This window comes from Hipposideros armiger, unplaced genomic scaffold (genome assembly GCF_001890085.2).
Source record: "Hipposideros armiger isolate ML-2016 unplaced genomic scaffold, ASM189008v1 scaffold_123, whole genome shotgun sequence".
In the NCBI taxonomy this organism is placed as follows: domain Eukaryota; kingdom Metazoa; phylum Chordata; class Mammalia; order Chiroptera; family Hipposideridae; genus Hipposideros; species Hipposideros armiger.
This window is the reverse complement of record NW_017731473.1, coordinates 1,632,806-1,654,174: the sequence shown is the minus strand read 5'-3', so window position 1 is coordinate 1,654,174 and position 21,369 is coordinate 1,632,806. Positions and strand designations below refer to the sequence as shown.

At 43.2% G+C, this 21,369-nt stretch overlaps 1 protein-coding gene across 1 annotated transcript in view; it reads left to right on the top strand.

The window, feature by feature from the left end:
* BRINP1 (BMP/retinoic acid inducible neural specific 1) overlaps window positions 1-21,369 on the top strand; it is a 172,386-nt gene that overhangs the window by 30,180 nt on the left and 120,837 nt on the right. Inside the window, exon 2 of the mRNA XM_019648283.1 lies at window positions 17,556-17,823. Within this exon, the coding sequence (XP_019503828.1) occupies window positions 17,606-17,823 (218 nt within the window). The 5' untranslated portion in view covers window positions 17,556-17,605. The remainder of the gene's footprint in view (window positions 1-17,555; window positions 17,824-21,369) is intronic.

Below are 21,369 nucleotides of genomic sequence, written 5' to 3'. Positions count from 1 at the left end.
ACAATATGATTGCTTTCAGAGCAATGAATTGCTGAATATTGGGAAGTTGGCATCACTGGAAATGGTCCTTATGCTAAAACAAAACAAAACCGTACAAAAAAAAAAAAAAAAAGAAAGAAAAAAAAAAGAAGAAGAAAAAGAAAAAAAGAAAGAAAACCTGTAGGAACAGGAGAGCGTGGTTAGAGTAGTAAACACAGCACACAGGACAAGACACAAAGGCTTGGTCTTTCCCCTTGGTTTCTACCATTAACTAGCTGTGGGACCTTGGGCAAACCTTGGTTTTGTTCTTTAATAAAATGAAACAGCTAGACTTAATCCTCTTTAAGGACTTTTCAACCTAAAATATTTCAGCGTATGAGGACGACATGTCTGATGGGCTTTCTTTTCAACCTTTGCATGACATGTATATGGTGATGCCAGCAAGTCATCTTAGTGTGCAGACCAGGAGACTTCTTCCCGTATGTCTCAGCTTTAGTAAACCTCAGTAAGAACGCCCTCCCTCGAGAACAGGCAAGGCTCACGGGAGACTTGACAGAGGAACTTCCTGACGGCCCGAGAGCTTAGCAGTTCTTCAGGAAAGCCCTTTGCTTTCCTGTGAATCCTCAGGAGTAGTAAATGAGGCAGTGTTAAGATTCTGCGCTTCCTGGCGAAAGCAGGCTAGATCAGATGGCACTGTTGGGCCATTCCCCACCATAGAGGAGTGTTGATAATCAAATGGGAAGCCACATTTAGGTTTAGGAATGTCAGTGACCTCATCCCCTAGCATGTTGCCTGATGCCTGACAGGTGTCTGGTAAGTACTTGTTGAATGAGGAAAGTCACTGCATTGGATCACAGTGTGTCATAGAATGCCTGATTCAGAAAGGCCCGTAGAGATCATTTAAAACCTCCGACTGTTTTCTTTTCTTGTTGTTGTTGTTGTTGTTATTTTGTTGTTGTTTCCTATCTCTGTTGAAATTCTCACTGAGATCATCTATTCTTCCCCCAGGTTCACTGACCATTCTCATGACCAGTGTTTTGAAATCTGTATCTGGTAGATTGCTTGTCTCCATTTTGTTCAGTTCTTTTCCTGGAGCTTTATTCGTTTCATTCATTTGGGACATGTTTCTTTGTCTCCCCATTTCGGCTGCCTCCCTTTGTTTGTTTCTGTGTATTAGGTATGGCTGCTGTGTCTCCCAGTCTTGGTAGAGTGGCCTCATGTAGTAGGTGCCCCGTGGGGCCCAGTGGCATAGTTTTCCTGGTCACCTGTGCTGGGTGCTACAAGTGGGTCGTGTGTGTGTTGTGTGTGACCTCCTGTTGTAGTTGAGCCTTAACTGACATTGGCACATCAATGGGAAGGATTGACCCTCAGGGTGATTGGTTGTGAGGACTGGACATGACTACAGTGGAGGAGCTGTTGGGCAGGGGCTGACCCTACAGAGCATGATTTGCTTTAGTGGGGCTGCTGAGTCTGCTCTTTGGGTGTGTTGTTTGTGGTTGGGTGATGCTCTGGTGTGGTCTAAAGCTGCCCACTAAATATATTGGTTCTGGGGCCTCCTGGGAGGGGCTCTGATGCTGGCCAAGATCATCAGCTTCCTGTGCCCTGCCTGGGGCCACTTGGTATGAGCTACAAAGTGATCTGCAGATGGCTGTTACTTGTGCTGGGCGTGGAGGTGCCTGGGGGAAGCTAAGCTGTAAACTGAGGCTGCCAGCCTTGAGGATGCTTAGCAAGAGGTATAGGGCATGCTTATGCCAGATGCTACTTGTTTGGGGTTTGCAAACTTTTGGGAGATTTTAGGAAAGTCCACAGCATGAGCCATGACAGGTTTTGTATGGAAAAGCCACTGGAAGCAACTTGAATGGGCCCGCAATTTGCATGGGGCAGTGCCTCAGGAAATCACGGGGGTGTGGTGAAAGGTGTTAGCTGGGTTGACTCAGATATGATGCCTGTCTGTACCTACAGGCTGGGTGGGGTGAGGGTTCAACAAAGGAACAATAGCTTCTAACAGCACTTCTGTCTGGGAGAAAGCTGCCACTCCAGCCCTCACCCTAAAGCCAGACAATTCAGTTCCTTCCTCTATGTCCATGATGCTTTTTGCGCTGCTGCCCCAGCATTGGAGTTCAGAGTGAGTGACTTTGTACGTGAGTAAGTCCATGGGCAGGCCCTTTAAGAGAACGCCTGGGGCGCCAGTTGCCCTCCATTTCACTTAGCCATCACCCCCACTGGTTTTCACAGCCAGAAGTTAGGGGGCCTTCTCTTCCTGGCATTAGAAGCTAGGACTGGGCAACCTGGTGTGGGGCTGGGACCCCTCACTCCTCAGCGATGGGGGTCCTCCCGATTTTTAACTGCTGCACTTGGGTGTGGGAGTAGCCTGTTTTGTGTCTCTGCCCCTGTTAACCAATCTCGACGTGGCTTCTTTTTTATATCCTTAGTTATAGGGCTTCTACTAAGCTAGACTGTTTTCTACCTGGACAAATGGAGGTCCGTGGACAAGATGAGCCTTGACCCAGATCAAATGGTGAATTAGAGACCAAGCTGCTTCCTACACCAGTGCTTTTCCCACTGACTCACTCTCATGGCATCCCGCATTGTAACTTGGCTCAGTCTTAGGTTAACCATTTCTAGAGGCCCTTGTGGGTTTTGTGTAAATGATCTGAGCCTTTTGGGGGAGGCCCAGCTGGTGCCTTCTCTCCACCCCCTGGGCTGGCTCTCTGTGTTGGTCTCTGTCAGAAGAACATGATAATTTTCTCCCTGCTCTCCAGCAGCACACGGCCACCCCATCACTCACTCTAACAGACCCTGCTGAGCTCCCACAGTATATCTGGAAGCCATTTTCTGTTTGGAAGTCAGTGGCGGTCAGCCAACATTTCAGTAATATTTGCTTTCCTAAGGCTTAGACAAATCAAATCCATTCACTTCCTCAGATTCTATCTCTCTTGTCTGGCATAATTTCCCCTCATCCAAGACAAGCCAAAATTGAACATGGTTCCCTCTCTCCCTCCCTCCCTCCATCCCTTCTTTCTGTCCATCAGTTCTCCTCTCCCTCCTTCCCTCTCTTATCTCTCTAGTGATGAGTAAGTTTCCTCTTTGTTTCACCAATATAGAATCATAACCTGAAACAATGTTAAATTTGGAAGCAATGTAAGAAAAATGCCTAAACCAACCTACCTGATTCTAATAGGCACCGAGACCAAGTTCTAGAGATGTGGGGTTATCAGTTACCCCATCTTGCTTCTGCAGTGGTGTTAGGCGTGGGGCTAGAATTTAGGCAACCTGGCTCAACCTAGTCCAGTGTCACTTAAACTTCCTAGCTTCCTCTCCTGAGCCTCCATCAATAACCCTGCTTCAGGCTTTATCTTTGCTGATTGTCCTGGGGCTGGGGTCCATCTAGGAAGGAGTAGGAGACTATGTTTGCACAAGCTGAGGCTCAGAATTTCAGTCTCCTTGTCTACAAAGTGAGGACTCAGTTTCCCCTCCTGCAGTCAACACAGTGTTGTCGTGGGGACCGGAGGAGGTCATGTGCCCTCTCAGCTCTAGGGTGCTAGACACATGCCTGCTTCTGCTGCGTGGTGTGTCTAGGCCTCTTCCTTGGGAATATTTCCAAGTTGTGTTTGTTCTCTAATGAGCATGTGGGGCATCCTGGCAAGGAAGCAGGTATGATATTTTAGGGCAAAGGATCCCTTTTAGGAGCTCGGCCATTCGTCTAACTGCCTACTGTGGTTAGGCCCCCCATCCTAGCAGGGATGCAGCCCTCCTCTTGGACCATATTTAAAGCCGCCTATGTCAGGTTGCATATCAGCTAGAAATAGAACAGTCGTTTCCTTTGGATTTTCACAAAAATGGATCCTTTGGGTCAAAGGCTCCTTAATCTGCAAAACACAAGCTGTTTGTCTGACTTGAGGCCTCCGCAGACTTCCTAGGCTTGAAGGGGCTTTGGTATGGAAAAATGGTTTCTGTTTTGAAGATTAAGGGTCCTTTCGTCCAAAAGATGCAATTTTTTTTCTTCTTTCCTCAAGCTCCCAAAGAAACACTATGTTCCTTTCTGGCTTAAAACCTGCAGCCTCCTTTTGTATGCATAGATGGATTAGGTTGTGTACTTGCTCAGCCTGTGGAAAAAACACCCCGGTGAACCCTCTGTGCCCGCTTCCTTCAGGACTAGCCCTCCTCTCCTATTCCCACTGGGGGCCAATCATCCCCACAAATGCATTAAATCATCTGGGAGTGTTTTAAGACTACAGATTCTGAGACCTCACCTGCAGAATTTCTGATGAAGTCTGGAGGAGAAAATGCATTTTAAAAGCATAGACTGCTTGGGACTCGCTAACTTACATCCCTGGCTTGGGGACCCGAGTCCCCAGCTCACTGACAGGGCATTGTGAATGGTTAAGAGCCTAGACTTTGGAGAGACCTAGAATCATATCTCAACCCTGACTCTTACTGTCCATGATGTGACTTTGAACACATTACTGAACTTCACTGACCGTCTGTTTCCTTAGTAGAAAATGAGAGTCCGTCGTCATATTACCTAGTGTGTCTACCCGTCCCCCACCTCCACCCCCAATTCAGTGGCTTTAAACAGCTGGCATTTACTATCACAGCTCATGTGTCTGTGAGTCAGCTAGGGGCCAGCTGATGTAATCTGGTCCCATTGATTAGGCTGGGCCACTCTTCTTCCTGTTCAGCTGGGAACTCTGATCCAAGCATCGTTGACTGAGGCATGTTAGCTGGATGAGGCATGTTAGGAGGATGTTTTTCATCCTCCTTCTGAAACTCCAGTCACATCTTTCTTGTGGCAGTAGCAGAAGTACAGAGGTGAAGCAGAAACCCACAAGGTCTCTTATAAACGTATAGGCTCAGAACTGGCACTCTATCGCTTCTGCCTTGTTCTAATGACCAAAGGGAGTTAGGCTGATGAGCCTAAATGCAAGGAATGGGGAAGAGACTCCGCCTTTTTAATAGAAGAGCTGGAAAGCTATGTGACAAGGTGCTTGATTATAGGCAAGGGTGGTGATTTAGAGCCATTGACCTACCGACCATTCCTATTCCATAGGTAGTTATGAAAATCAACTAAAATAATAGTTGTAAAGTTCTTGACACAGTATCTGTCATACACCAAAATGTTCACTAATTATGTTCACCATGATCATTACTATAGTAAGGACTAAAAAATGGTGATTAGTCCCGAGTTCCCAAATCTTGAGCGACACGGACAAGAAAACATACTCAGAGGGGTGATGAAGCTTTCTCAGAAATCACACAGATGGGGCAGGTTGAGCCCTTAGAGATCAGACAATGCGATTTTTTATTTGGGATTTGAAGGCCAACAGGAAGACCCCTGGTTGTAGTTTATCGTGATCCTTGACATTACAATGATAGACATTTCTTAGAGTTAAGCAATGCAATGGCATTAGATGATCCTGCCCATGTCCCTCCTCTGCCAGGACAGTGGGTCTTACACTTTGGTGTACATGATATTCACCCAGAGCGTTTATTTAAAATGCAGATTCCTATACCTTTCTGACTAGAGATTGTAATTCAGTAGGTTTGGTGATGGGTCCTGGAGGTTAAATATTTATTGAGTATCTCTAGTGATTTTGACCTAAGTGGTCTATGGACTATATATATTTTTTGAAACCTGAGGGTGTTGCAAAGGGAGAGAAATATTGAATCCCCTGAATCTTTGGCTGATTCTCACATTGATAGGACTGAAGACCTGGGGCAGATAAGAGCTCTAGGATCTGTGGGGGCTTAGAGAGAGTTGCAAAGAGACAGTGGTGATGGAGGAAGACAGACTTGGCCATGCACATGTTTACCAAGGAACACCCATGGCAGCAGGAACACCCCAAAACAAGAACCACAGGAGGATCAATGAAATAACACTAGTTGAGCAAATGTTATATATGTATGCAGGTATGTATTGAAAAATTGCTTTGTGAGTTGCTGGCAATAGAGAACCAAACTCACACTGCATTAAGGTTAAGCCAATAAAACAAAAAAAGCAAAACAAAGTAATACACTAGCTGTGAGACCATGGGTAAGTTACTGAACTTTTCTGATCCCTGTTTCCTCTCCCATTAAATGGGAATAATAATCACACCTTCTTCAGAGGATTGTTTTGAGGACTAAGTGAGTTATGTATGTGTTATTAAAATAATTTACTGGTGCTACGATGATGAATGTTCATTTTCTCATCTCTGGAATGAGAGGTATAAATCCTTGCCCTGTGTATGTTAAAAGTGGCTCTAAGATCAAATGGAAGCTGCATGCCTTTGCAGCATGAAGTCTTACTGGAATGCAAGGATGGAAAGCGGTGTGGCTTAAGAGATTGGGGGTGAGAGAGGGCACTCATAGTCTCCAAACTGACCACGTTTCCCTAAAACTGTAATTGCCAGCACCTGCTTCAACACTCAGATGTGTGTCTCCTGCCTTCTGCCTTGGGTTCCATGGTTGTCATGCACAAGCAGCAGTTGTAGCAGTCCTTTTAGTTCATCATTTTAAAAGCGATGCATAAAGGAATGAACCCATTGCACAAAAGTAGCAGAGCCCAAGGAGCTTCTATTCAAATGCATCTACCGGGAACCTTTCCACTGTTTTCATTAGTGACCTGCTGGGAACATCAAGCTAAGGGTCAGAGCTTTTGATGAGTAAATGCTGAAGTTTAGGTTCAGATGGAAACTTAAGTGTTTTATTTATTTGCTCCACTGAATATTAAGAATGGATTAGCCATGGGGAAGAATTTGGAGCCATTAACTCAGCAGAACACTGTTTATTTATTGAACAATTATATTTTGAGCACCAGTGTAGTGCCAGTTCCTGTCTTCGTCATCCTGCTCTAACTCCAGACTCTTCAAGATGCTCTGTAGAGAGAGCAGCCTTTTCTTACCCATGTCTGTATCCCATGCAGCATCCAGTTTAATGATTTGCACATCATCCGTGGGTTTGCATGAATCCATGCCTTTTGCTCACACTAGTCCCACTACTTGAAATGCCCTCTATTTAGTCCTTTTTTCCTCCCTTCAGCTGGACATTACCACAGAACCATTAGAGTCCAAGTAAAATCTCAGTATCCCTGAGAAACCTTCTGGAACTGGCTCTGTTTGAATTACTTTTCCCCTCCCTTGTTCCAACACCACTTTTTCAGGTAGTCGATAAAACGTAATCCATCGTTTTGCAATTCGGGGCATAAGGATTAATCTCTCTCACCAATTTATGGCTCCCTAAAGCCGTGAACACATTCTTATTTTTCTTTGATTTCCCAGGGGCTGGTAGTTTGGCATTCCACCCCAATCCTAGACCCCATGCTGTTCTTTCAATCAGTACTAATTTTCTTTCTCTTTCATATTTTTCTTCTCTTGTTTAATTCTGCATTTGTCCTCTGAATTTATAAATATCCTCATTCTTCTATGAAGAAAAAACTTTTCCATTGACTCTTTGCTTCCCTCTCTGGTGGAGAGAGAAAGGAGAAGCATTGACTACTGCTTTTTGGGTATTTCCTTCCTGCCAAACAGTCTACATCCAATGCCTCCAAGTATTCATGTCCCATTCATACCTGAAATCTCTTTCAGTGAATCTTCAGTTCTCATCAAGATGTTGAAATGTCAACCACCTCCGGATTCTTAAGTCCAGTAGACATTTTGAGTCCTCATCATATTGGACCACTCTGTAGCATTTTGAAACGTCAGCCCCTTCTCTTCTTCAATGTTTCAGCAGCTCTGGCTTTATTGGTATCATTCACTCATGGTTCTCCTCTTCTTGCTCTTACAACCCCTTCTTATTCTACTTCTTGGGATTCTTTCCCTTTTCATCCTGCTTAAATATGAGCACTACTCTGTAGTTGTGCCCATCATGCTTGTCTCACGTGTATTCACTGGGTTTTCTCATCCACTTCCAGAGCTCTCGTTCACATTGATTTACAAATCTCTACCTCTCGTAGCCTTCTGGAAATTCTGACTTGAGTGGCCAACAGATGCCTCAAATTCAAAAGGTTCAAGAGGGAACTTGTCATCATTCACTCTAAGCCCATTCCTTTTTCATTACTGGCCCCATTGTTAATCATCAAACCAGATCCAAGAGTCATGATGGACATCTTGCTTTCCCCGCCCCAAACGCTCAGTCGCCAGATCTTGCTAATTTTGCCTCAATTTTTTTTCATTTTCTGCCTGTCAAATATAAAGTATTTTGTTCAGACCATATCTAGCCTAGACTATTGTGACAGCCTCCTCTATTTTATACTTGTCCCTTCTTAAATCTATCCATTACCCCTACAGTTGGAGTAATCCATCTAAAATGAAACTAACATAGAATGGCTCTGTTTAAAAGCCTTCACTGGATCCTTGTGATCCCACAGGACTAATCCCAGCTCTTGATTTGTTCAGTTAATTCATTCAATAAATCCTGATTTAGTGTCTACCATATGATTGGTTCCAGATCCTGCACATACATGGGGTGGGGGGAGGGGAGAATCTTTGTCTTTAAGAAACTACCAGTCCTATTTAAAGGTATGATTATAAAGCAAGTGACCTCATTTAATTCTTTTGCTTCATCTCCTGCCACCCCCTTCCTCAAAATTCCCACTGCATTAACTTTCAAATGTTTATAGATCTTATATTCATACCACACTCATTTATTCCTTTCACATGCTTTTGTCCTGGCCTGAAAATCAGGGCCCACATTTTGTCACCTCACACATGCTTCTTTATCTTCTAAGGTCTTGCCTGGATGCTGTTTCCAGGAAGCATTCTCAGAGACCCACAGAACACTGGGTATATCCTGTCTTTGCCCTGTTACATTACATTTAAATTATCTGTTTCTTTGTTCATCTCCTACTCTGGACTGTGAAAGCTAATTAAAATAGTAGAACTCAACAAATATTTGTAGAATTTTATCAAACTGACCCAGAAAAGACATTCAAAATGTTAATTTCACTTTCCTTTTTGAAAGATCTCCTGCAAAAACTACTGGTAATTTTGAGGGAAAGCTTAAAAGGCAGTTTCCTTTTTAGAAATGCACATTTCTAATTTAGAGCTTCACATTTCTAAATGTGGCTTCAAATGAAATATTTATGATGATGCTATATATAACATAGATATATTGTTAATTACCAAAAAGTAGTATTTAGGATCCCGCTAAAATCACAAAAATAAGTATTCCACATATTTCAGCTTTCTTTCAGAGTGCCATGGCCTTTTCTAGATTCAACATTTACAGAAGTTTCACACCTCCATTTGATTTACCAGCCATTCTCTTCGTTAACATCTTTACAGTTATTTTGTGGTTGTTCATGATTGTCAAAACAAAAAATGACAACTAAGGATGATGTGGCTTCTTAGTGTATTAAGTAGAGCTTAGAATTGGCTTAGGTTGCAGTTTAACTCTGCCATTTTTACATAATGTGACATTGAAACAATACTGAGATTTTTTCAGAAGAGTTCCAGTTTTAATACCTGCAAAACAGAAATGACGCTATCTATCTCATAGAATTGTTCTGTGGAGTTAATGCTATGGGGCATGAGAAAGTCTGGCATAGCTTCTATGCATATAGTAGGTGCGCAGTCGTCTTTTACCCACCCTTATTAACATTTAGAATATAATGTGAAACATTAATAGCCTTTTGTAAAGTTGGGAAATGAGGATTGCAGGAAGTGGAAACAACATAAGCAAAGGCAGTGAGGCATAAAATTTACCGTATTTCCCCATGTGTAAGACGTACCCTTTTTTGAAAAATTTGGGGTCTAAAAACTGGGTGCGTCTTATACAGTGGTTGTAGTTTTTTTTACTTGCATTTCCCGCTTTTTTTGCGCTTGTTTTTGCACTCATACAACCACTGTATAAGACGCACCCAGTTCTTAGACCCCAACGTTTTCAAAAAAGGGTTAATCTTATACATGGGGAACTACGGTATAGTTTGTGCAGTCAGTGCAATTGGCGAGAGGACAGGGTGAATTGAGGATAAGAAGTGGATGAGTAGAAGTAGGAAAAGGTGCGTGTACAAAGGGTCCAGCTCGTAAGCATTGATGAATGCAAGACCAAGAGGTAGGGCAATCGAAAGGAAATGGCTGAGTTTGGTAAATTAGAGGAGTGTCATAGCCATGTCTGAATTTAGAAAAATTGCTCTGGAAGCTAGAGTAGTGCTCAGAATGGATGGCGGAGATACATGGAGCAGGACAGCCAGTAGGAAGATGACTGGGGTAGCCCCGGTGAGAGCGAGCCATGTTTTGCATGACAGGTACCAAGAGTGAATGGGCTCAGAGAAGAGATGTTTCTAAGGTAACGTGTATAAGGAGGAGGGAATAAAAATGCAGGATTACACTGAGGTTTACAGAGAAGGTAGAAGGGAGGCTAGAGTTATCAAAAGAAGTGGATGAATATGAAAATGAAGTAAATTGACAGGATGTGGAGATGGTGGTGATGGTGGAGATGGTTTAATAAGGTCGGGGGTTGGAGGGAATTCAGGAAATGTCCTAGGCTTCTACCAGCTTGATTTGGGAGATTGTGGTGGTTCCCTTGAATGGGAAATACCAGAAGAGGAAATTTGAGAAAGTGATGATGGTTTTAGTTTGGGATACTTTGAGTTTGAGAAGCCAATGGGATTTCCTAGAGATATTGATTATGTGGTTGAAAAGAACAATATAAAATATACCAGTTATATATAGAACACTCATTCTAGTGGTTTCTTGACATTTTTTTGTAATCACACACATAACAGGAAACATTTTTGATGATATGCCTCCCTACGAATGTATGCGTATGAATTATTTACACGTATTACCTTCATTATCACAATTCCCCAGTGCTCCAGCGTTCACTTAGAGCACAGATCAGCATTAATAGTTGCATATATAAATCCATATTTTAATTAGTCCTATTGATCATCTTGAATTGTTTTGGCCAATTCTTGACAAATGTCATTAGACCCTTGTTGTTTTGGTTCAGCATTGTGCTGTGGCTGATGCCCTGCCATTTTCTGGTTCATGTTAGCTTGGATTATCATCCACAGTTTCCTTTTAATCCACTGGCCTATTTTGTGAGAGTCGGTTTAGTTAAATCAGATAATATAATTCTAAACTTTGTATCACCAGGCACAGAAAAATGCAAGGCACCACAGTACAAAAGTGGAGAGAGGGCTGGCCAAGTGGCTCAGTTGGTTAAGAGCTCGCTCAAGAGTGCGAGCTCTGAGCAACAGAGGTTTGAGTCCCGGCCCGAGCTAAGCTGCCAACAGGTGGCAGGATGGCTCAGCTAAAAATATTTTTAAAAAATTAAAATAAAGTGAAGGGACCACGGAGCCCAGCCTCTCCAAGCTGTAGGGCTCCCACTTTTCACTCTGGTGTCTTTTGTGACTTGTGACTATCTGTCATTTGGATTAAGTGATGCAAGTAGGTGATAAACATGTACATTAGAAGTTCTGATATTTTCTTCCTGCTCTGTGTGCCCTGACGAGTAAATTCTAATTGGACTTCATGTTTCCCCAGCCCTCCTGGGGACATTTACCATGTTCTGTGAGTGGCCTTGGAGCTCGAGATGAGGGGCTTCTACCATGACTTACTCCAAGTTATTTGGGGACGGGCAGGAAGAGTCATAGTACATTGTCAGTTCTCAAACTCCATTCGTTGTCCCAACATTTAACTATGCAATCATGTGGCTGAAAGGTTGAGAATCTCAAACAGTGCATTTTGGCTACCTTTTTGGAAATCCTGTGTAGTGATCACCCACCACTCTTTAGAATATGGTATCTGTTGTGTTAGGCTTTGGCTGAAACTGAGTCTACAATAGTTGTATTTAAAATCTTACTGAATCCTTATCTGAACCCTAAGAGATACTCATCCTCCTGTTATTGCCCCCATTTTACAGATGAGGAAACTGAGGCACAAAGGGGTTTATTAATGTGCTTGAGGTCACCCAACTTTGTAGGTCTGTATCTGGTGAGAAGATCCGGGAGATCCAGGTTTAGAAGTTGAAGCCTGGATGAGATCATCAGGTGGACCCTGGCTTATGAGGCAGGCACTGCGGATGATCTCAGCCTGGGTGACCCGCTTTCGGGACCCCAAGGGATTTCCTTCCACTCCCTGGCCCAGAATGTGGGTGATTGCCCAGCATTCCATGCAGAATCAGAAGGAGTTTGGTGACACTCCTGCTAGGGCAGGCTCTGCTCTCTCGCGCCTCATCTCTTCTTCCTGTGTGTGCTTCTCAGATGTAAATACTTTACAGCGGCAGCAGTTAGAGAACGTGCTGTATGTGGGATGAACCTGAATCCCTCAGTAACACTGCAGGCTTATTATAGCACGGTTCAGCCGAGGGTCCACATGCTGTCCATGCTTCAGGCCAAGCCAGCTGCTCCACGGCCATCCACCAGGGCACCCCACAGCGGTGGGCCTGTGCCTCCCAGAAGGTCACGGGGGTTCAAGGGCAGCGCTCATAATACAACCAGCCTCTCTTTTACAGGCCCTGAACCCAGGGGCAGGCAGTTCCCTTTATGAATGTTGGGAAAACAACAGTTCTGAAATGCATGGCAGTAGTAGATATCCAGGAGCTATCTCTAGGATATGAGGATTGGGTGATGTGGTCCTTGAGTGAGGGTTTTCATTTGTAATGTATTTATTGATGTTTGTTTATTGATTTTGAAAAGAGGAAGCAAGCGCACAGTGGCTCGACCAAACAACTGTCGGGGAGTGTGAACTGGGTTCTCCAAATGTTGATAGAAATGTGGAGATGGCTGAGTGACCTTCCCAGGCAGGGTCATAGAGCAGAGAAGGCTCATTCTAGCCCTGCACTGTCCAAGAAAAATAGAATACCATCTACATGTGTAATTTTAAACTGTTAGCATTCATGGTAAAGCAATTAAAAATAAACAGGTGACATGAATTTTAATACTACATTTTATTTAATCCAATACATTCAACATAGTCACATTTCAACATGTAACCAATATAAAATATTTTACATTCTTTTCCTCCTACCAAGTCTTTGAAATCTAGTGGGCGTGTATTTTATACTTACAGCACATTTCAATTTGGACTAGTCACATTACAAGTACTTGAGAGCAACATGTGGTCAGTGGTTTCCAAGCTGGACAGCACAACTTCTAATTCCAGCTCTGCCATTTGCGAGCTCTGTGGTGTTGACCCAGTTATTTACTTAAACTTTCTAAACTTCAGTTTCCCCTCCCCCCATGTATGAAGTGGGGACCATAACTTCTCATGATACTGCAACGAGGTCACATGTGTAAATCAACCAGTGCATTTCCTGGCACATAGTAAATGCTCAGCAAATGCACGATTCCTTCCTTAAACTGATTCCCACGGCAGCAAAACGAAGCATCCTGCAGGAGCTTGAAATGCAACGTGCCCTCTGAGTTCATCCAGAAGCAGTCCAGTGCTGAGCCTTCCTCTTTCCCTTCCTTCCACTGGCATTTCTTTCCCCCCAGGCATCTGCACCGCTAGCTCCTTCACTTCCTTCAGGTCTCTGCTGAAAAACCACTCAATCCGAGAAGCTTTTCCTGAACACCCTGTGTGTAAAGCAGCACCCACTCTTTTCCCTCTCGCCTGCTTTGATTTTCTTTAGAGCACTCCTCACCGTCGTAGATATTGTTACTGCTCATTTGTTTATTCCTCCAAACCCAACAGAAAAATACGCTCCCGGAGAGCCCTGGCTGCTCTGTTTACTATTTAATTTCCAGCTAACTGTGTTAATGGATGAATGAATGAATTTATTGAACATCCCCAATGCTTTGTCCTTAGCATATAGCACCGAAATGAAATATGCAGTTCTCGCTTGATGAGGGAGTGAGAGGAAAAGAGAGATGGAGAAATATGGACGATCAAATGCCTCCTGGCCCTTCTTCTCACTAAAACCTGTGCCACCCTGTGTCCTACCCTGGGCACACACCCCATCACTCTGCCCCCTCCCACCCTGAGACTTGTTTTATGCCATGCACCCTGCTGGCATTTCCTTTGCCTCACCTCTGCTTAATAAGGCCTTACATGCTATTTAAGGCCCTGCTCAAATGCCACCCCTTCAATAGGATCCTTTTCAGACCCCTTGGCTCAAAACATTATCCCTGGCCTCTATTTCTGCATTGGAGGGGTTTTTTTTTGTTGTTATAGTACTTATGACAGCATATTTCATATTAAAATTCCTCACTCGTGGGTGTGACTCGTCATGATAGTTTGAACCTCTGGAGGGCAGGACCGGATTCATCACTCGGGTGGGATGAGGGTGGGGAGGCAGTGGCAATTGTGCAGACTTTATAATGAGATTTACATGGGTTAGAATCCTGAATCTAATACTTCAGGATTGTGAGCTTGGGAAGGTTATTCAATGTCTTCATGTTCTAAGGTGCTCATCTGTGAAATGGGACAGCTGTGGCCACCTCGTGGAAAAACACCTTTATTAACATCTGCTCTGTACTGGGTGCTTTGGCGGGTACCCCAGGATCCAGGCACAGTGGGTGCTCAGTAGGTACAAGTCATGTGACCTCTACATGATGCTGAGCCTCTAGTAGAGTTGGTGCTAAAAGGAACTTGTCTTCAAAATGAGAGTCACAGTGTCTGTCATATGACACCATTTAGGTCACTTATCAGTAGTCCTTGGTTTTGCCCAGCAAAATATCCGTTTTGATTAAAATGCACCCTATAGAAACTTTTATTTTCATTTTTAGTGTTCTGTGGATTATTGTGATTTTCTCCATCAACAGAGATATATTCAAACATCTCCCATGAAGCACTCATCTCAACTTGCTCAAATGTAGACTGTTTCTCAGGCCCTGACAACAGAGTTCAAACACAGCTGCATATATATATATATATATATATATATATATATATATATATATATATATATATATATTTCCACTGCTCTGTCAAGACGATGTGGCAGAATGAAAACCAGGAGCTAGAAGACAGGAGTCTAGCCCAATAGGCCACTCAGGTCATGATGTGTTAAAAGACAAAACAAAAAAGAAACAAGTTTCATTACAGCAGGGTTTAACTTTTGCACCATTGCCATTTGGGTCCGATATTCTTTGCTGCAAGGGCTGTTCTGTGCATTGTAGGATGTTTAGCAACATCCCTAGCCTCTACCCAGTAGATGCCAATAGCTCCCCCTCAGTCATGACAATCAAAGATGTCCCTTGCAGGTGGTGGGACAGAATGGCCACCACATGAAAAGCACTGGATTAGATCTTTCCAATTTCAGCTAATTCTAGGACAGTAGGCTGACATATTTCTGTCTTGCGTGCGCACGTACACACACACACACACACACACACACACACACACTACAGTTCCATGTATAGCTTCGTTCCACTTTGGAAAGCTGCAGTGTTCTGAATCCCGTTTCCTTGCAATCAGTGTAAGAGCTAAGCATTCTCTCACAGGCTCCCGCCCTGCACCCATTTACAACAGAAGCCATGTGGAAGGGCTCTATGGGTGACACGCTGCGATTTCAGCGTGTTATAGCTCCCCACCGGGCTCTCGGAACAATCGCCTCCACCCCCTGCTTGCTACTCAGGTGGGCTCCGGCAGACAGTTCTGGCAGCCGTAGCTGTTACAGTTCTGCACTCAACATGTAGGGCTTTGTTTTAGGCTCTGAACAAAACTTCAGTCCCAGCTTCTGACAGCCCACTCCTCTGCACACGTGCCTCTCTCCTTTGCCCCTGACAGCTGGGGCTTGTACTGCCAAGCAGATTTCTGCAGCTACTCATAATAAATGGTGCAATTGGGCAACACAGGGAGATAATCAATTGAGTAGGAAACTTCCATCTCTCTCTTTTTGAATTTCTGTTTTTAGCTTTACTTTCTTCCCGTCTTCAGTTGAAAGAGTAGACAAATAAGGTATCATATCTATTCGTGTTTATACATATTTTTACACTTGACAAAATATTTTGTCCTTGCCATATTTTTAAATGGTAGAAATAAAAATTTGAGATCTAGAAAGAGGACGTGATTGTCCAGAATCACAGAGACAGCCATGCGTAGCAACTGTCTTGTAGGGTTTCTTGCCAGTCAAGGGCTTACAGCCCAAAGAGCAAGGCAGACACAGAAACAATTAAGCGTAATAAAAGATAATAAGTACTAACATGCTTATGCAAAGTGAGCAACTAGAGTAGAGAGAGAGGATCCACTAACACTTTTTGAGAGGAATGAAAAAAAAAAGGTAATGATCTTGGAGGTCCTGACTCAGATGGCTACAGAAGGATTAAGAGGACTTGGGCTGGGCAGTGGGGGCAATGTAAGCAAAGACACTCCCAGCAGGGGAGAAGTGGACTTCGTCAGCACCAGCATTCATCATTATCATGGTCCTCGTCATCAAGTCCGTTTATTGAGCACTTACTAAATGCCAGGCTCTGGGTGGGACACTTGACATAGATTGCGTCATTTCATTCTCACATTAGTTCTGGGTGTAGACGCTACTGTTGACCACATTTTACAGAGGAGGAAACTGAGACAGAGAGAAGTTAAATGACCTCCCTGAAATTGTACTATTTAAAGCTGATGGAACCTGGATTCAAAGCTGCCTTTCAACATGGAGTAAGAAATGCTCTCTAGAATAAGTGGGGTGGGGAGACACAGAGAGCACAGTGTTAGGCTAGTAAGTAGAATGCTGATGAAATAATAAAAACCAAATTTGTAAATTTTCCAAAGGCCAGGTCAGCATGGCCTTGTGGTCTCTCTCCTCCCCTCCCCATAAGGAGTCTGTATCTAGGCTCTTCCCGAGTCATAAGCATCTCCCCAACTTGGCATCACTGTGCTATGCTACCATCCCCCAAAAAGGCGGGGGCAAGAGACCACCTAGTTCCTTGGCCTTTCGCTTCCCTCCTGAACCCCAGGAGACCTCGAGGCTCGAGGCACTGACAGGTGAATTCTCTGGTCGCGTTTCCTTGGGGTGAAGGAGACATTTCACTAGGGGTGAAGGAGTGCTAATGAAGTGGACTCTTAACGAGCTCCACAGACTTAAGGTTAGTCATGCTCATAGTCCATCCTATGACTTTGTGCATTCATGTGATTCAGCAAAAGCAAAGTGTATACTCAGTAGCTACATGTCTGTGTGAGAGGAGGAGACAGCGGGAGTCCCGTTTACTGTCCTTGTCACGAGAGGCAGGTTTTTTGTGAAGATACTAGGTAGGACAGACACTTGAGTTGTGTGTCCATGCCCCTTACTGGCTGTATGAGACTCTGTTTCTGCATTCATTCATTTCATTCGTTCTTTACATACCTATGGGAACGTGTGATGTGCCAAGTGCCAAGATATAGACACTTAAGCCCATCCTCTGTTTTACAGAGGAGGAAACTACTTAAGAAGTTAAGTAGTTTGTACATGTTTACATGACATGTGCACGGCAAAGCAGGATGTGAGCCCGCATCTCCGTAGATGCCATGCTCTTAACCAGACACTGTACTGAATTTTGTAAGCCTTAAAGCACTCTACCAACGTAAGGTAGTATTATGAAGATGTGTTAATACCACTTTTCTTTTCCTTTGTCTTTCCCTCTCTTCCTTTTATTTTGTGTATTCTCTCTCTCTCTCTCTCTCTCTCTCTCTCTCTCTCTCTCTCTCTCTCTCTCTCTCTTCTTTTCTCTATAGGACTCCACAGAATGGAGCAAGAATGAGAGGAAAAAGGCCGGCAGAAAAGCATGAACTGGAGGTTTGTTGAGCTCCTCTACTTCCTGTTTATATGGGGCCGTATCTCAGTGCAGCCCTCCCACCAGGAACCAGCTGGGACAGATCAACATGTCTCCAAGGAATTTGATTGGCTCATTTCAGACAGGGGGCCTTTCCACCACTCCAGGAGCTACCTATCCTTTGTGGAAAGACATCGTCAAGGATTTACAACCAGATATAAAATATACAGGTAGGATCTGGGCTGAGCTAGCCCTAGCTTTTCCTGCATAGAATGCATTTGGGGGTCGATCATTGGCATGGACCTTGCTTTATAGGGGGGCATCTGGGCCAAGGGGGGGTCATGATGCTTCAGCAGGCTTTTAGTCGTTTTTCACCTTTTTTTTTATTACTTTGCACAAGAGATTAACAATGACAAGGAGAACAAATAACTAATATTTATTGAGTGCTTATTGTGTGCTGGGCATGGTACTTGGTACTTTGTATATACTATCTCATTTAAACTGCATAAAACCATCAAAGATAGGTTCTATCTGTTTTCTCCAGTTTATAGATGAGGTCACTGAGCTTCGGCTGTGTGAAATAACTTGCCTCAAGTTACTTTGTCAGTCAGTAAATAGGGGGACTGGGATTCAAACCCTGACTATTCAAATCCTGGGATCCATCCATAGTCAAAGTATTTTGAGTTAACCACATGAAATATAGGTGGTGTTGTTTTGCAAATGCTGTTAATACACCCAATATCCTATCCAAACATGCACACATTTAGAAACAAGTAAAGACACTCAGTTAACAGCCTTCTCCTGAGCATATCTGAGCTGGCCCATTGGAATTCTGTTCATCCTAGAAGGACTTAGCCCCAAGTTCTTTCCTCTTTGAAACCATCTTAGATTCTCCCCATTCCACTTGATGCCCTCTTTTTGGTATTTCTACAGCTCTATATACTTATATACCTATATACTTATATACTCTATATGCTTATATACTCTATATACTTGTATGCCTCTATATACCTCTTTAATTTCAAACTATTTGGAGTTAGAATGCATTTTTGTATTTCTTTTTTACCTAACTGGAAACTCTGAGGGCAGGATGTATATAGCGGGTGCCAAAAAGATGTATATACATTTTTTTGTTTTGTTTTTGTTTTTATTATTATTATTATTATTATTATTATTATTATTGTTAGTTTCACGTGTATAAAACAATGTAATAGTTATACTTTTCACCCCGCACAAAGTGATAACCCCCTCCCCCAATCTATTGCCCATCTGACATCATATATATTGTATACACATTTTAACAAAGGAAAAAAACTGTATTAATTGTAATACTCAATATATACCGATAACAAAAGATGAATACAAGTCACGTTTGACTTCTGCGATTACAAAAGGTGCTCAAAGTGGTGACCATCAGCATTCAGACACTTCTAATTATGGCGAACTACTGCTTGAGCATAGATAACATCTCTTAAAATGTGCATACGTTTTTTTGGCACCCCCGGTATAATTCATTTCTGGATCCCCAGAATAATTTTGTTCTGTCTTGTAGCATAAGCACATAACAAATGTTGTGGACATAAATGATTGGAGAATGTAGAAAAACTCTCTAGAGCTTTAATCTTGGTCTTAAGGTCAAGGAAGGAGAGCGAACCCTAACAATTCTGGGCCAGTTGGGTTAGGAGAGCCAGGAAGCCTGGTGCAGGAAAGAACCCTGGCCTGCAGCTGGGGAGGCATGGATTCTGGTCTGACGTCTTCTACACACTTGAAATGAAAATGGGCATGTCTCCTTTGCACATTTTGTGGTATTGTGGACTAGGAATGGATGATTCATGAAATCTCTGCCAGCTGCAAATGCCCCTGATTCTATGTTGAATATTCAAATCCAAGTTTAAAGTTGGCAATGGTTCCGTGTGTACAAGCGTTTACAGGTGAACTTTCTGTGAGCCTTGCCTTGAAGCGTGGTAACTAATCAGAGGTATTGGGGAGAAGGTGCTCTGGGCACGATGAAAAGCAGGAACCCACAAAGGATAACGAATATGGGATGCGTAAGAAAAAGGAAGAAAGCACAAGGATGAGAAATATGGGGCAGTTCTTTTTCAAAAGATAAGAATATCAGAATTTCAATAATACAGTTATTGATTAAAACAGTTACCCCTTGGGAGAACTATTTCTGTATCATTCAAGGATAGTAGGTATCTACTCAATTTCAAGTTGGGACCCTTAACATAGTTGCTGACAGGATACCACCATTCCTGTTTGTAAATATGCCTAAACCAAATATGGCAGCTCACTGATTAGTCGGCAGAACACTCCAATAGCTGAAACCCCTGGTACCGGAGGATATGCTGGCTTGACATGTTGAATTTAGGGGATGAGAAAAAGTAGTAAAGATCTAGATACCTTATTTTGTTTGTGTTTTGTCCAAAAATAATAACCTCTTGGTTTTTACTCATATATGTGGCTTTCTCTTCCATTTGAGCCTCCTCATCCCACTTTACAGTTGGGATAACTGGGGCTCCTGTTTCAATTTTAAAGTTCACGAGATGATTGGCTTGAATAAAGGTAAGTAGCTGAGAAAAGACAGAGCCTAGACTGGAGACAAATCCCTACGGTAAAACTACAGGCATCCATTCCTCGTTTATAGATGTTTCTTAGCAATTGTTATATGCCTGAGCCTTCTAGACATAGGGATACGCTGAATATAAGTAGTGCTGATATGACATGGTGATGGCTGTAGTGGAGTTTTAGAAGAGAGTGTTCACCCATGTTAGATGATTGATATATGTCTGTGATTGCTTTTGAAGTAACCTAAACTTAAATGGATCCCCTGAGTAGAACCGCCAATACCACAGAACCACAGAATGTTCAGCAGTACCAACCTTTTACTGAACACTCATGATGGACCGTGAAGGGGGGGTCATTCAGTAATCATAACATCCTCTGTGACAGGAGCAGTGCCTTCGCATTTTACAGACAGGAAAGCCAGGACCTGGGGAGGTGGAATGCGTTGCTCTAGCTCATCCATCCGGTGAGGCGTGGCACTGGGGTCCAAACACAGGGCTACTTGACCCAAAGCCCCTCTTTCAACCACTCTGCTGCATGACTCCTTCAGCACGGTTTCCAAATGTAGAGTGTTTCCGAGCTCTGAAAGGACTCTTCCAATCCTTTTCCCTCGCAACCACTTTGTAAACATTTCGGGGGTAGTTTTAGAGATGCTGAACAGTGAAAGGTTGCTAAGGAGGTTGGGGATCAGGACATCTGGGTACCAATTCCAGCTCTCCATGTCTTGTGACATTAGGCAAGCTCCCTCCTCTGCTATATCTCACTTTTCTCAGCTCTCCACTGAGGAAATGGATGCTATCCAGACCTACAGGCTTGATGTAGATCAGTGGTTATGGAAGAGAAGGCTGGCTTCTTCTGCTTTTGTGTGCAGGCTACACATAGCCTTTTTTTAAAAATTTCACAGCTGAAACAAAGTTTGCAATCAGCCAACAAGCTGATTTCTAAGCTCCTTTCTAGCTCTAAAATTAAGTATAAGATTTAACCAAGGTCACATGGTTAATTAAATGATGGCGTTCAACCCAGAAGTCAGGCCCTTGGTCATCTAGTTATTTCTTCCTTCCTTTATTTAATCCTCAAATAATTATTAAGCACCAGCTACAGGCCCAGTGCTGTTTGGGGCCAGATGATACAATGATGGGTAAAACAAACATGGTCCCTGCTCTTGTAGGAGAGATTGCTATTAATTAAACACACACACACACACACACACA